Source organism: Betta splendens, chromosome 2 (assembly GCF_900634795.4).
Source record: "Betta splendens chromosome 2, fBetSpl5.4, whole genome shotgun sequence".
NCBI lineage: Eukaryota > Metazoa > Chordata > Actinopteri > Anabantiformes > Osphronemidae > Betta > Betta splendens.
In genome coordinates, this window is record NC_040882.2 from 24,311,263 (window position 1) to 24,328,431 (window position 17,169).

At 49.4% G+C, this 17,169-nt stretch overlaps 1 protein-coding gene across 19 annotated transcripts in view; it reads right to left on the bottom strand.

The window, feature by feature from the left end:
- LOC114851028 (adhesion G protein-coupled receptor L3-like) overlaps window positions 1-17,169 on the bottom strand; it is a 160,724-nt gene that overhangs the window by 15,594 nt on the left and 127,961 nt on the right. For all 19 annotated transcript variants that reach the window (XM_055514571.1, XM_055514613.1, XM_029142548.3 and 16 more), the window contains 6 exons: window positions 16,392-16,597; window positions 14,201-14,377; window positions 7,407-7,616; window positions 5,503-5,723; window positions 2,242-2,308; window positions 210-301 (listed from right to left, as the gene is read on the bottom strand). In XM_055514571.1, coding sequence (XP_055370546.1) covers window positions 210-301; window positions 2,242-2,308; window positions 5,503-5,723; window positions 7,407-7,616; window positions 14,201-14,377; window positions 16,392-16,597 — 973 coding nt within the window. The remainder of the gene's footprint in view (window positions 1-209; window positions 302-2,241; window positions 2,309-5,502; window positions 5,724-7,406; window positions 7,617-14,200; window positions 14,378-16,391; window positions 16,598-17,169) is intronic.

The window sequence follows — 17,169 nt, forward strand, 5'->3', positions numbered from 1 at the left end:
GCAGAACGCCGGCCTGAATGCAGAGTTATGTCTCACAAAGGGAGCGCTTTAGCCAAACTGGAAGAAGCAGAAGGGAAGGGAGGCGCGTGGAGCACTGGGAGCCCGTCTCACTCCTGGTGAAACATCATTTTCATCCGTAACAAAATGTCACGAGGAGTGCTATTTCTGGAGGACTCTAATGGATATCTGGGTGATCCGAGTGCTCTTACTTGATGTTGTCCAGGCAACCGGAGTCTGGCTTCAAGATGGCGGTGTGATGGAACATCTTGTAGAGCGCGATGCCCAGGAAGATCACGTTGAGCTGGAACGGACACACACACACACACACACACACACACACACACACACACACACACACACACACACACACACACACACACACACACACACACACACACACACACTGGGATGAGGCTCATGTGCGTCAGCTTTCACCTGCATTCCTTTTAATCCAGGCCACTTTGTAGCACAAAGCTGGTGCAGTGCAGCCAGACTTGGTTTCCCACTTTGCCAAACAGAGCGAAAAATCCAATGAAGCTCTGACGGCGGTACCACGGACTAAACAGGGAAGGCTGAGACAAGACAGATGCATACTTGTATGAGGGAGCCTTTCCATCTGACTTATTCACACTTGTCTCATCATATTCACACTTAGAGGAAACCGCAGGGAACGAGTGCCACCGCTGCTGCTTTCCTTTTACAGTTTATAAATCCAAGAAGAAAAAACATCTGGTACTGGTTGAAATTTCTGCTAAATGCTGTCAGCATGTGTAACATCGTGTCCCCTGCATTATCACAGGCAGAGGCAACTTTTAATAGGTGGCATGTAATTTTAGAAACGGTTCATTTCATCTGTCCGGTTCGACTTTAAGTTACAGTGCGACACCGGCTTCCATATGTGCCGAACATAGAACACTGTACTTTTTAAAATAATTACAAAAGTTGAGTCAAGCACATCTCAGCGAGTTCAGAGCCAAACACAATGTAATTAGTCAGAGAACTAAAGAAGCAGCTTCATGTTTGACTGCTGGAAATAAGAAAAAAAAAAAACTTAATTAAACATTATACCAAACAGACCCACTCTGGTGTGTCTCGCTATTTTCCATTTCCCTCAGTCAATAATCACATAAACTGGAAATTAGTCATATTTGGTCACAGCGTAGAGTCTTTTCAAAATTACTGCTCAAAGATTAAAACGAATGAGGAGATTGGAGCGATTCTGCTGCTGTTTAGGAGAGAAGCGTGGGGAGAAGCCAGGCTCCTGGAGGAGAGCTGGGCCTTTACTGTAAATGATAAAGGAGTGAGGAAGTGTACCCAGAGATACCGACGAATGATTACTGCGAATCGGAGCATGAAACATGTTCAGAAACCGGTCTGTGGGAGCTCAGCATCAGTCGCGTGGCTTTAACGGAACTTTTTTTTTTCCCACTGAATCTTGTCAGCGAATGAGAAATGTGTCACCCCTTTCTGCTGTTTTGGATATTTATTAGTCAATTTCAAAAATTTATTATGGCGGAAAATTAAGAGCACACCTCTGGAGAAAAACAATATTTATAGCTTGGCTCTGGTTAAAACACAGAACAGTGTTTAGACACCAGAATTAAAGGAGCTGGATCGATATATGAGCTATTGTATTAGAAAATTAGGCCTGTCCTAGTTGGAAAAGGTACAGAGCGTGTGTGTGTGTGTGTGTGCGTGTGTGCGTGTGTGTGTGTGTGTGTGTGTGTGTGTGTGTGTGTGTGTGTGTGTGTGTGTGTGTGTGCCCTCTTTGCATGATACTTGTGTATCTGCACCCACAGAGCGTGTGTGTGTGTGTGTGTGTGTGTGTGTGTGTGTGTGTGTGTGTGTGTGCCTGAGAGGAGGATGGAGAAAGGTAGTGTAGTACGAGTTGGAACGGGAACAAAATCAATCATAATCGCACTGAAGATTACTCCAACACTGCATACTGAGCAGAGTTCACTTGCTCTTTCTCGCTCCATCTCTGCGACCACCCCCCCCACCCCCTCCCCAAAATTGTCTGAGCCAGTGACTGCAGCAGGGTGACAAACTGTAATATATTCTCTACACCCCTCATTCGTTTTTCTGGACGGCTCTGTGCCCGTCGGTGGCATATATGCTCAACAGGGCAGAGCAAAGAGGGAGGATAGGAGCTCGGAAAAGGGATCTCGGCGGACCATTTAAGCGACGACCCTCAGGCTAAGTAGGGTTAATGAGCAGAGTGGGGGCGGGGGGCATGCTTACCATAATTATCAAGGTTGCTGGTCCTATGAAACTCCAAATGAAATAGGTGTCCAGGCGAAGCCAGCAACTGCAATGAAAGACACAGAAAGATATGAAAATGGGTGAGAAAGTGGGGGAGGAAAGGGGGGGAGAAAGATTTGAGGTTATAGCTTTATACTCGGAGGAAATACATCAAGCGGCAGCTGGAGTGACACAGAGGAATGGGCACTTCAAAACATAGATGGCCACGAGGGCCTCGAAGAATTATCACCACCGCCGAGCATCTGAAGGAAGCGAGGCGTCCGGAGCCAACGAGGCTGCTGCTAACCAACAAACTAATGGGGAAACAGGGACGGGACGAGCTTAAACGGTTGAACAAGACGGACTGTGACCAGATTTACTTCAATTCTTTCTCAATTTGCTGGGTTAAGTTACAAATTACCATCACGGATAATCATTTATGGATGATTCAATTAGTTCTCGACTGAATCCTAACTATCGCTCCAAAGGAATTGGATTGACCTCGACCCAGACAGATCCGCCACACACACATCGCTGGAGCCCTCAACAAAGTGTCTTACATGCTCATGTAAACTGTGATGACTTCGTAGGAGCAGCTGCAATTATGTCAATAATGAAATAAAGCGCTCCCCTGACCTCGCACTTCATTTCAAAGCGCTGCAGTTGCTCCGTTCTCCTCAGGAACGGCGGAGCCGGTGGAAGGTGACAGTGTAGGAAAAAGGAGAGGAAAAGAGCTTGATTCATGACCGGTGGTTAAATTATTAATCTTTTAATCTCCGCTACTGCGCCTCCATTTTTGGCCACTGGAAAATTACAGTTCATACAGCCGCGCTGTCATTCATGCTGACGGAGGGGAAGTGCGAGTGGCAGGGAATTAGCTGTAACACTGCAGCATTTGGAGGAAAACGGAAGTGCATGAGGCACTGAGTGTGGGAGGAGCACAGCATCGGCCTCCAGACTGGGACTCAACAAGGAGCTAAATAAAACTGCAACGCTGTCTCGTAAACCATCTCGTGCTGCTTTAAACATCCTGCCCGATGTTGATACTGTGCAAAGGCAATATGAAAGGAAACAAACAGGAGAATCATCTGTGATAGAAAAAAAACACCAAAAAAAGGGAGAACAACCGTGACAGGACGGGAATGGACGTCTCCGGCTCATGCTGGGAGTCCAAACGTCTCCGCTCGCTCACCGATATCAATGGACGAGCCGCGGCAACGCAGGAAAACACATATGGACGCGTGAAGACGAGAAGGAGCGAGCGCAAACAAAAGGCGAACAACGCGCGGCGCCACTGGCAGCTCATCAAAAGCACATGCTCCAAACGTCGCTGCTAGAAATTATGCTGAAGGTTCTATTGTTCGTTCTCGCCTTCTCCGCCGTCTCCTTCAGATCATGGGAAGATTTTAAGACGTGGTGGGCGGCTGGAGCTGCGGGCTGTCACTTTTTTTTCTCCTCTAACTCCCGTTCTCCACTTGTGTCATGCTTGTGTTTAGCTCTTTGAGTTTGGTCCCACCTCCCTCCTCCTGTTGTGCTACTTTTCCTACTATTTCTTTAGTTACCAAGCAATCAAAACCATTAATGTGTGCCAGAAAAAAGAAAAACGTGCTGCTCGTGCCAACAGCTTGTGCTGAGCATCCTGGCACTCGATCTGCAGTGAGCTGACATATGCTGTCCTTTGAGCCAAGGCAACTTAATCTGCAAAAACATCTTTGCTACAGACAGTCATTTCTTTGTTGGCGTGATAGGGATCTGACGACCACCACCACGGATGACTAGCAGCTTTTCCTACCTTCACATGTCGGTCTAGTCATTTTGGCCCCACTCAAGCTTTCCCGCCCGCTAGCGGTGCTATGGGACGTGAGCAGTTCCTCGTACGCGTTTTGAATAGTGATACAAATTCCAGTGGGTAGTTTTAAGCTAACACTTGTAAGAACATTGAGCTGTGCTAGCAAAGATAAGACAGAAAATGCAAGTGAGATCCCCGAGGGACTGCTGGGATTCACGAGGCAAAGGTCATAAAACAGATGAAGACAGCCAGCTTGATATTTTTACAATAAATACCCACAGCATTGTAATAATACATTCCACTGTAGAGCCAAGGGTGGTAAACATGCTAGCAAGACAATGTTGGCTAGCCCTGCTGATAGTGCGACCCCTGCCTTGCAGCTCCCCAGAGGATCTCCTACAGCAGCGCTTGTCAAAGCGGACGTAAACATAACAGATTTCACCACTTCCCAGAAAGCTGCCGGAAAAGCGTTGGACGGAAAAGAAGGGGAAGGCGCTCGCCATGTGTTCCAGGCCTCGGGGACACGAGCAGCGGAGTTAGTAGGAAGCGGTGAACGTTGGCATTGGCCGTGTTTATGTAGGTGAAAACGTTAGCCGCCCTCAACTGCATCAACCTACAGGGTTGATCTTTATCCTGCAGGTGGCTGATTTATCGCCTCCATTAAATGGGAGAAGCCACACGCTCACTTTGCTTCCGATTAGCGCGGCCGCACTCGACAAGGCGATAGGCAGGCGCCTTGCTTAAGGGCACACTTGGAGTAACCGCTGAGAGCCTCTGAATGAAAATCCTACAGTACTTCGCTTATCCTGACATCAGACACGATCTGCTCTCAGACGCCGAACAGGTGACTTCACAGGCAAGCTGACCTTCAGGCTGCCGCAGCCTTTTTGTGTGCGTGGTTATTATGAGTCACTCGACATACCTTCATTTATCTGCTGCACCTGGGACTGCGGTACATCGGATATATCTGCTCAAATAAGGCCACATGCGGCAACGCTGCTACGGTCTATGAATCGATTTGTGCCAGGACCGTGTGCCCTCCCCCATTTTGCTATTCACCACGTGTCACGCCTTGTCCTTTCCCTCAGCTTTCAGTGCCTGCGTATAATTGTTCCACCGGTGGCAGGCGTTAATTATTCACATGATGCCAAGAGTCGAGCGGTGGCAGCTATCACCTCATCCATCACCAAGAACTATGGACCCGCCAATCTACAAATGCAATGTCTACCAGTTGCGTTGCATGTGGTGGGGTGTGTGTATGTGTGAGTCATGTATGACAAACATCTCAAGTGCAAAACAGGCTAATGCACTCTTCTAGAAAGCTACAGTAATGCATGGGTTTGACGTCTACTCATCCATAAATTAATCTGAAACCGATAATTTTCTACAACCAAAGCAAACCTAGTGTAATCATTTCAATAAAACATGCAGAGGCCCAGATTTGCGCCACATTCAGCTTCGTGCGTGCTCACATTCGGTCGGTGCCGTAGCTGCGGTAGTCCACCGCGGCCGAAACGGCCACGATGAGCGCAGGAACTCCGTAGCCCACCAGGTAGAAGTAGCGCCGGCGCGAGTGCTCGCTCTCGAACACCTCCACCAGCATGATGTAGAGCTGCACGCCCTCCAGGAACATCCATGTGAACGCCGCCAGGAAGAAGAAATGGAGCAGGGCGGCGAAGACGGCACAAGCAATCTGGGAGAGAGAAAGGCACAGAGATAAAGAAGCAAGAGGAGGGAACAGAAGTGTGAGCATTCACAGCGGAAACACATTAAAATCACATCGCTCGCAGGCATTTAGCCGATTTCCTGTAGGATTAAATGCCTTGCTGAAGGGCAAACCACGGCGTCATCCAAGTGACTAGAAGCGAGCATTTATTTGACCTCCGCGTGTTTGTGTCGTCCCAACGATTAGCACTGCTAAGCTTTGTTTGGCCGACGCGACTGGACGCTTGCCTGTAGCGACTGGCAGAAGGACGCCACAGCTACTGAGCCCATGTGGTCGTGTTTGCTGTAGCTGACAAGGATGAAAGAGAGATATGGAGAAGCGCAGTCAACAGTCCAAGAGCCATTTGGAGCATAGTTACACACTTCCTGAGCTGATGGAGATACGTGCGGACGAGACCTGAATGGAGCGGACTGTCATTTGCATGTATGCATGCGCCCACACATTTTCTAACAATAATAAGATACAGTACTTACATGGATCAATCTCATTATTGGCACAGTTGAACATAACTGGCATATTTTGTCATTGAAATGGGTTCAATTAAATGACTAAAAGGTTGAGTGGACATTAATTGCGGTCCAGGAGAGTGATCTCAGGGCTGGGGCTGTGAATCACACCCATAAAATGTTATGGAAGGGAAAGGTGTGGGGCCAAAGCTTGCTCTCTAACTTCACAGGGACACGGGTTTGCTGCAGAGCTACAGCTCGTGAGTTTTGGCTGAGGTCCTTGCAGCGATACTTGCTCAAACACAGATTTGCTTTATTACCAATGGTTTTCGACCAGAAAGATGAATAAATACAGTAGCTCCGAATGAAGCTAGCGCACAGGAACTCGGTTTTGCCCACTGAGCAGCTTAGGCCAGATAAATCTGAAGTGTTTACGGGATGGAAAAGCGCACCTCGAGGTGAACAGCTAAATTCGTGTCAGAGAGCATGTATGTGTGAATACGTGCCGGCGGATGAGTGATGGACGGCAACGGTGTCTTGGCACGCGTTGCTGTGCGGACTTTGAAGTATGTGTTTGCTTCTCCGCAGCTGATGGAGGGAACATTTGTTGAATAAAGAGATCCAGTTCGTTTCACTCAGTGTTTCATCTCGCCAAGTCTGCCGGGATCAAATGAGTTCAGGGCCACTGGCACTCACCGGGAAGCGCTGCTCACGCCACAGCGGGCGACCAGCATTTCCATCAGCTCCAGAAATATTTTAGGTTTTATATCTGAAGGCAGGAGGCTGTGTACAAACCTCAGAACCAATTCTCTAGTGGCACGTATTGATAGTAAGCACATACTTGGGTTTTAATGTTGCTTCTAACTACGATTGATACTGATGTTTTTATTCTATATTGATGAGTACAATCATGAACCTCAGTGTTTTTCATCTGCAGCCGTAACCACATTTAAAACAATGGGACAGAATGTGTCGTCTCTCGGGCCGGTTGGGTGACACACCAGCCTTCTGTTGTTTTTAGAGCGACTGGCAAACACAGGACCGCGTCACAGAAGAACATCCCTCTGGAGCCACGTGCCAGATGGAGTCGGACGCTGGGCAGCTAAGAGCTAATGGTTGCAGGATCGGGAGGAGCAAGGAGCGGCGCTGGAGTCTTATTAGAACATATTGAATCAGCTGCAGGGCGTCTTAGCAGTGGTCTTACCGGCTGGTCGCCGCGATTGATCCCCACCAGGAACAGGGACTCGGCGATGAACAGGCTGATGCACAGGTTCTTGTGGATGGTGTTGCGGTCGCTCTGGAGGCCGCGGAAGAAACAGAAGGTGAAGAGGCTGATGAGCAGGCACACCAGCGACAGGAGGATGCCGACCCACGTGATGACGTCCAGCAGCATGTCGTGGATGGGGGCCGTGTTCTGCACAAGAGTTGATAAGCGAGAGTCATCAGCAACATCCAGAAAATGGCTTTTTCTGCTCCCCTTCTTCTTACTGGGCCTAGAACTGACTGTACTGTACATAGATTCATTTGTAAAGCGAAAAGACTAAACAGTCTCAGTGGTACAGATGAAAAAGAAGTACCATAAAAATAAATTGCCTTTGTATTCCAGCAACAGCCCCAAAGCTTTTATTTGTATTATTTTTTGGGGGCATTCACCCAAGCCGCCAATAAAGCACAACACAGGGAGCCACAGGTGGCGAATATGAATCATGAATTAGTCAGTCTGAATCAATCTAAAACACCCCCCCATTGTTTCATTTTGCTCAGGCAGCGAAGTGAGCAGTCCACCGGGCCACAGGTGTCCAAGACCAGCACAACAGGAACACAATCACACCACAACGCAGTCAATACCTTTCACTGCCACCGTTAGATAATTTTCTCTTTTCAAACAGTAATTTGCCACCGCAGCCAGTTTTGGGCAGTAAAAAGGCTTTTGCTGACAATAAATTTGAGGCTTTACGGGGGAGATAAGGATCAACAGTGATTCCGCCACAGCCATGAAAGGAAATTTACATCTGTCCATAAAAGCCAAGTGCACAGAGGGATATAGTTGGACAGAAGCGGGAAAAGGCAACAGAGCCTAAAAGAGCCGACTCGGCAGAATGTGCTTAAAATACTGCCTTCTGTTACAGTACCAGTATTTGGTTAGCGCTGCACGTGAACTCCGTAATTAGGATTGTCCCTTTGGTTGGTTAACACCCAAAGTTGCACTACAGCAACACAAATGTCAGCTGTTGAACGCAGCCACTGTCTGGGGTGGACACATCTGGAACACGATGGGTGCTGCCAATCAAGGGGACGACAGGTCTGAACTGAAACAGATGTGCCCATTCGCAGCCATTCACATCTACAACCACCTGACAGGTCTTCATCCTGCACAGCGGGGAGGAAAACGTTAAAAAAATGTCTCTTTATGTAAATTGTTGGGACAAGCATCCGAGAGCGACGTTTTGATGTATCAACCACACATAATTACTGTGTTTAAACACTTCGGTCAGCTTGCGAGGGTTCCTAATTTCCCAGAGGGATCGTCTTCTCCAGCCGACTGGGCATTGATTTAAATAAAAAGAAGGAAGAAAAGGAAAGCGAAAGTGGAGGACGGCGGCGGGTAATTTTATTAGAAAAATGCACCAGCCTCCTTAGAACTGTCATCGTCGCTCAGGTGGAACTTTTGAGTTTTGACACCGCGACTACGCTCGAATGCTAATGACGATCAAACGGGCCTCATTGCGACACGGGAGACGCCGCAAACAGTTAAAGACAGACAATAAATTTGCGCTGACAGGTAGTTAAAAGGCAGCACAGGTGAAAGCTGTTATCAAGCGCCGTCTCTTGGCTGCCACATTGGGAAACGCGCGGGTTGTTTGATATGTGACGGTTAGCGAGCAGCGCGCGGCGCGGGGAAGTATTCGCTTAGGTTGACAAATAACTCAACAATAGCATTATCTGTCTAACGTATCCCTCAAACAGACACTGTTTGGACCGCAGTCAGCAGAATTGGGCACGGGGGCAGGAGAAGGGGCCCATTAGCATCCACCGGTTGTGGTTTCTCTGCGCCTCGCCCTCCCAGTCACGTCAGACTGTGGAAACTTGCGGGGCTGAAGTAGCGCACAAAAGCCTTGTTTAGTGGCAGCTCAGCTAACGCTAGCAGAGAGGGGAACAGATGCTGATCATTAAGGGGCTCTGCTACAATAACAGCCGCAGTGCTCCTCGAGTCTGGGGAGAGCGCTCTTTTGATTTTCCTGCCTGATGAGCCGTTGTGTATATGTTGGAGTGGGTGAAGGGGTTGGATGGGGGGGGGGGGCTGGCAAGATGTTATGGATCCGTGTGTCTATCTGCGTGAAAGCGAGCCTGATTTCAGCCCCCTTACTTGTGAGGGGTGCCTACGCAGTGGGTGGCAACAGATGCCGATGTTTGTGCTCGCACGCTCGGTAGGTGTGTGTTGTCTGCTGCATGACAGAGGTATTGGTGGGTGGTACAAGCCGCGGCGCATTGCGAAAGGGACCCCGAGGTCTCCTGGGCTAGCGAGCTGTGCAGTTGCTGCAGGCTCTATCCATCACAGTCTCACCTTCAATTGGAGAGGGGCCAGGTCAGAGAGGAAGAACGGCAACGGAGGAAGAGAGGAAGAAGAGACAAAGCTCTAGAAGCCGAGAGGCGAGGGCAGGGAGTGTATCTACACCTGGGTGATGGATTTACTGTGGAATGATTTCTTTGTTCTCAGAGGTGGATGATGGCTGAGACATCACCAGTCACAAAGCCTCTGCTGAAAAGTTTCCCTTTAGTGTGGGGCTGTGCCCAGGCAGGATAGCAAATGATGTGATGTGCAGAGCCCCAGCACATAACCTCACACCGCCAGGCCTCCATGATGGGAATCTGTACAGGGGTCTCTAAAGCGGGCAGACGTAATTTGCTCTGAAATTCACTGGCTGTGTTGTGAGGGCGGCCAAGTCATACAGCATCCATGTTACTTACCGGGCCGAGGCACATTTGTACACATTCGATTTGTCTTCCAATCCTTCTGCCCCACATTCCTCTGTTTTTTTCCCCCCTTAAACACACATATTTTTCATTCCAGACGGATGCCGGAGGAGATTGGCTTTGCCCCTGATCTGCTCGCACGTAGCTCAAAATAAGGTTTCTGGGCGCTCGATAAGTCTGACACGGAGGGAGGAACGTGGCCACTCCGGCCGCGGCATCAATGTGACATCACATCGTATAGGTTTAATCGCCGTAACATCCCGCGTCTGAAGCCAAAACATCCTGAAGCCGCTGTGCAGAACGCGTAAGAGGCCCAGCGGAGTGAACAGTATCAATCCTTTATACCTCAAAGAGCGGCTCTCAGCGTGGGGCCATGGAGCCAATCCAATTAAAATGCATAAATCTCCCTATACGCCTCCAGAGCCGCGCTTTGACTCATGAAATACGGTCAGGCAGGGCAGACAGTTGCGCTAAGGGGTAGCGGCCCACTGCAGGGACCCATGTGACAAGCTCACCTACGTGTGATAGGTTGGATTTATGATCTGCGCGGGGATGAGGAACAGTTGCGAGGGGGGCATATGAATCAGGAGTCTGGGCAAATTTGTCACTTCGCAAAGGGCGAGCGAGAGAGAGAGAGGGAGCGAGCGAGAGAGAGATTCCACGAGTCGACATTCAGCGCATGCACCCTGTGTCACGCTGGGTTCTAAAGTACAATAATTATGATGTAACGCCGCAGCCCGACTTCCAGCAGGTCTCCATCTGAACCTCGACGCACAAATAGATTTCATCCCGCGCACGCGGCTGCCGTGCCGTTCGCGCGCCACATGATGGAACGCGGGACTAACCTTGACTGTCCTTTCTCATCATATTTGCTGTCTGGTGATGCCAGGGTGGAGACGTCCTATGAGGACAGTGATGAATGTTGCCTAAATACCACCCTCTCCATCACCCGGTGGGATGTGCCATTGATTTATACTTACGGCTCCGTGGAGAATAGTGCCACTTACTAGTAGCTCAATGGCTCCCATGGGCTGATCTTAGCGCACGCATCTACAAAGTAAATAATGCTCTGTAGGTGGAACCAGAGCAGGTCTATATTTCTTGAGCTTTTTCTTCAGCCCACATTTGTAAGATCTGTTTTTTCCGTATGTCGGTGCTCACCAGGCCTAAATTCAAAGCGAAGGGTTCAATAAGGCGCCTCGGGAGCGTGAATGGACACGAGCCATTAGGGAAACTTTAGGAAAGAGAAGACGACCCCGGTGAAATAGTGGTCACCTGTGTCCGTGTCAGTCATCGAGTGCCTGCGTCTGCTGGAGTGACCCAGAAAGATTTACTCAACAAAAGAGGCTGAGAAACTAGTTAACACGAGGCGGCCGGTCAAAACTCACTTCCCACGGGGTCAGAGGTCGACAACAGCGACGCCGGCGCTGAATCTCGCCTTTCGTTGGCGAGTCAAGTGGAATGACTCCGCTTCCGATGCATCTCCTTTTCATCGCAGTCCGCGTCTATAGGCGGCGGAGAGGTCACGATAATCAGCGTTTGAAGCAGAGTCACATCAAAGCGCAGCCGGATACGACGCCGCTGCGTAATCTCTCGCGCGCAGCTGTCGGGCTGCGAGTGCGCTTTTAATGTGTTTACGCGGCCGCCGGCGCTCCTGCGCTCGGAGTGCGGGATCGGTGAAAGGCATCAGCGCTCCGGCTAGGTAGCCCGGAATTAGCAAACAAAGGGCTGGAGCGGCGGCGCGGGCGGCGGTGACAGCACTCAGTGCCCCTGTGATGGTGTAAGTGGTGGCTCCGTCTGACGGATACCGTGTGAGTGGGCGTCCGGACGCCACTTATTTGGACTGAGCTGCTGCGAGCTCCTCATTCGGCGATGAGGACGAGGCCGCGGCGCCGGGAGGCCACCGAGGCGCCGAACACCGGCGGGCCGGCGCTCGCAAATTCTACAACAATGTTCCAACATCTACAGTATGTGAATTAGAAATTATTCAGAGGAGCTAATTGACTTCAAAAATAATTAATCCCAATGAGACACAGTCTGGAGTTTCCCCCCTCGCTGTGTGTCTAATCATTTCATACTGTACACTGCTTTCCAGTTCAAGGGTTTCCTATGAATATGAATGTGGGAATATTTACCTTGCACCACAAATGTAATCTGCGTAATGACAAGACACTTATTATTAAAAAGTATATTAGTGCACATGTATTAGTTGAACAAGGTTCACGCAGTCGAACCTGTATGGATTTACCAACGTAATGTAGATTGCGTAGCGACGGACACACGACAGCCGTCGCGTTGTCGACCAGGAGCGTTTCACCAGTTTTGATTTGATTAAAGTACGAAGCACTTTGAGCGCAACCATAAAAAAAGGAGGACAGCTTATTAAGCCGAGCATATAGATCTCAGAATACAACACTATCATTATTCCCAACTAGCGCGCACACGATCCACGGGGTAAAAACACAAGATGAAAGATGACGATGCTGCAGGAGCAGGCCTCTGTCCTCCAAAGGAAAACTGTAATTACGGCGGGCCCATCTTTCCCAGCTTTTATTTTTATCCTTCTGACATGCCACCGAGAAATAAACAAGGTTAGAAAATAATCTGTTGCTCAGAGGGTAATGAGTAATAACAATGCAGAGATGAGCGGTGGTATGTTGCGTTGCCATGGCGACAAAAACAGATCTCTAATTTGGGAGCGTGTGAGGCAGAGACATTTCTCTCCGTGCATCTTTCTCACATGCCCGTTGCCGCTCTGGGTCTGTTTTCGGACGCGGCGTCGAGGCGATTTGTCGCGTGACTGCAGGAAACTGAAGAAGAGGAAGAGGGAAAAGAAGAAGCAGCAGCAGCGTTACAGTGGCACTGCCCTGGATTCGCCTGGCTCGACTCGAAACGAAGCCTCCCATTCTGCGTGTCCACAGCGCTTCGGGCCTCAGAGCTCAGCGTCCAGGATCCAAGCTGCTGATGACGAGCAGGAAAGCACGGCGAGCGCTGACTCGCAGCTTTGCCACTCGCTGAGGGTGTGTGTGTGTGTGTGTGTGTGTGTGTGTGTGTGTGTGTGTGTGTGTGTGTGTGTGTGTGTTTGTGTGTGTGTGTGTGTGTGTGTGTGTGTGTGTGTGTGTGTGTGTGTGTGTGTGTGTGTGTGTGTGTGAGCAAGGCAGGCGGGACTGGAGGACACGAGGAAGGTCCAGTGGCTCGGTGGACCGGGTCCAACTGGGACGCCGCTCACAGAGCCTGTTTCTCATTCAGAAGAGACAGATTGTCACGACAGATCCCGAGAACTACTCAAACTTCCTGTTACAGAAATAATTAAGCCGTCTGTCGGCACGACGGTGGCAGCACAACTTCTCCCACGAGCGGCACATTGGAGCGTTTCTAGCCTCCTCAGCCTCTTCCACACAAATCACAGTCCGACTTCAGCCCGTGCACTCTCCATTAGCACCTCTGCAATAATTACTGCCCTCCAGTCCACTCCACACTTATCGCGCTGTACTTGTTTCACTCCGCTTCCGCGGCTCCTGAGGCAAAAACCAAAACCAGTGAAACACTGAAGAAACGCTGCAATGTGGGAATTGAATGGAGACGTTCTCTGTGTCTCCTTCTTCCCTCTTTTGCATAAGTAAATAGATAAACACATCCAAGCGTAACTTAAATATTGATATTATGGTAATTTAAAGTTTAAAAGTTAAGTAAGTTTGTCTTTGTGTAGTGTGAAGGCTGCATTCTATAGGAGGACACACACGGCATGACTAATGCCTAAAACACATCAATCAGCGCTAACTCAAAAACACATCCGTGCTTGTAGTTAGCGAGCAGCCTGATAAGAAGGCGACTGCAACCAACTACTGGAGCGAAAGAAGGGAGATTTTCTCCAAAACATAAAGCTTTGATGACATTGAATTTCATGAGAGATGCTGATCTCTTATTTATTTTCCCTGCTCTATGTGATCCTGCATTTAGTGGCCACTTTATTAGGTCCTCTTCTTCTTCTCCTCCGCTTAAACCCAGCGCGCCCTGACCCACCTTGACATCCACGTGGGCCATGAGGACGGCGAAATTGGTCAGGTGGGTGCAGGAGCAGGTGGTGTGCGTCCGGTTGGTGCCCAGCAAGCGGCAGTCCTGCGTCGACCAGTAGCCCGTCATGGTTTTCTTGGAGTAGCTCCAGAACGAGCAGTTGGGGTTGAAGTTCTCCTCAGACTGCTGCGGAAGGCAAAGAAGCAGCGGCATTAAATAATTAATTAATTAATTAATTAATTAATTGTTGTGTAATTAATCACACATTGCTCTTCGTTTGCAGGGTAAACTTCCTCTTTTCCCGTGAATAGCAGGTGCTTTAGTGTCCTGACCTCTGCCTCGGCCGGACCGACCCACTGTTTAACGGGCCGGTCCGGCCTGCTCGGTCAGAACCATCCACAAACACAAACCACGATAAATAGACAGACGAACAGCCGCACTGCCTCCACGCGCCTCCGAGCCAAAGGTGAGTCCACGCGGCGCCTCTTCCTTTGTGCCTCGAAGCCTCCAAGGTTAAACGCGCTCCCACTATAAACACCGGCAGGAGCCCGAGTTTTCACAGTTTCACACTTGCCGCCGGGTAATTAGCCTAATGAGATTTATCCTCTGTGAATGTAAATTTGCCGTAGAGTGAGTTTCCCCTTCACAGACCCAAACCTTGTGTAAAATATTTCACAGCAAGGAGATAGGATGACCCTCTGTCCCATTAATGACTTTAATTGGTGCCATTAAGTGGTGAGGCAAGGAAGCGAAACAATAACTGGAGGACACATCATCATCCCAGGAGACCAGTGATCCAGAACCTCACGGATGAGAGGGGGACTTAACTAGAAAAATCGGAAGCCCCCTGCTCCACACCAGCGTGGAGACGACCGAGGCTCGTTTTCAAGGGCAGCTCCATAATTAATATCTTTAAATTCTGCCTGAAAGTGTGTAACATATCGAAGGTCACACGGTTGGTGACATCATTTCCTATTATTTATTTAACTTTATTCCTCAAAGCTAAATACGAATCCAGCTGGACTAAAAGGGATGATACGCTATAATAACGCCATAACAACACAATATAAATGATTTATCTCCTCGCTGAGGAAGAAGGAATTGTTGTTGCCTGCAGCCGCAACGAGGCTCAGAAAGCAAAGACCAGTTAATCAGAGCTTTTTCCTTAACAGCAATCGGTTTATCAGTTTACCAGAGAACAGGGAGCGTTTCATTTGATGCTGGCGCTCCGCACGCAAAACATCAATATAGCATCCAATCAAGTTTAATTAATAGCGGAAGCCAGCACCGTAACCGTGATTACTATATGATTAATGGCACAGCCTTGGGCGTACACAGAGTATAGTCTGCGTGTAAATGTTTGGATGTTTATGGGCCTCGAACGTGAAGCGGCGGCGGCGCCCGAGACGCTTCTCCAAAAGGCCACGCTTTTATTAAAACGACTTGATCCGAGCACGCGGAGGAATAAACGCCGACGGAGCGGCAGTAAAATCTACAGGCAAAATTACAAATTACATTTAAGGCAGGTGAGTCACGGCCGTAATGGTGCTGACATCGGCCTGTGACATTTCCCCACCGTTTAACAACCCTAAGACATCATCCTCTTCAGATTCTCTCCACCCCATTAGTGTGTGTTGTTCCTGCTGTTGTTGCTTCCTCTCCGCCGCCTCCTACACGCGAGCCTCACTGCGACTCTATGGTTGCTCAACATCCCTGATAATCGCCGAAGGCGCCGTTCGTAGACAAAACAGGGATATTTCGAGGGTAGCAGAGTGTGGAGAAGATAATGGAGTCAAGAGGGAGAAGTCGCGACTCCCCACAATGACTAAGCAGCCTCCAGTGAGGCTCAGTGTGACTGATATTTGTTGAGGAGATCAGGCTGGTGTTTGCTCATACTAATAAACAACAACAAGCATCCTCTGCATCACCTCATGAGCGGTTGTGTTTCCCACAATTAGATTTTTCACACCTCTCTTTCAATAAAACTTAATTTTCTTGGCTTGAGATAGGATTTGTACATTTACGTTTTGCTCCGGGGGTAGAGAGGATTGTGATGAAAGGCTTCTGTCAAGAACGTGCGACTGTGTGAGAGTGCGAGCGAGCGAGAGAGAGAGAGAGAGAGTGCGAGCGAGAGAGAGAGAGAGAGATACAAAAAAGGGCCATTAAATGCAGGCAGTGATATCAAAGCGCGGCCGATTACCTGCAGGTGTCGGACGGTGAAGATGACCGGGTCCGAGAGGTACACCTTGTTGGAGTCCTTGCTGATGGCGGCCGTGACAACGGGCGAGTTGACGATGACGGAGTAGTTGGCGGCCGCGGCGTCGCTGCCCAGCTTCATGCTGGCGTTCTCCGTGGAGAGGTAGACGCCGATGTGCTTGTACAGGACGAAAGCGATGCGGATCTCACCTGCGCGGTGCACAGCAGCGATTAGTCCGAGCCGCTCGGCTCATTACGGGAAAGAACCCGGGCTCTCATCGGCACCGCTGAAATAGTTTATACGATGCCACTTACGGTGTTTTTTTCTACATTTGAAGTCTATCAAAACACACTATTTATATGGCTTATAAAGGAGAGCGCTGAGCTGCAGCAGCACTGGAGAAATAACTGAAATAATAAGCAAAGCAACAGCGGCTGTAAAGCCTCGGCTGAAGCCCAGTTGATGCCAGAATCAGGACCGCACACAGTAAAAGCGTCTGAAAGAGAAGAGGCGAGCGCTGCCAGACAGTAAAGGAAGGAAGGAGCCTCCCGCAACAAACTCACTTCAATCCAGCCATCTAAAGAGCGCGTTTGCCACTTTTTCTTCTTGCTAATCATCTTTTTTGGCCTCACACACATCTGCCCCCCTCCTGCTATCGCCGCTTTGAGCGCAGATATGAAAGACGTCCCCTCCCGCGGCGACGAGATCACTGGCGCCGATGAAAAGCTAACATTCGGGGTGCGGCGGCGGCGGCGCATCTCGGGCGACGCCGGAACGCGGG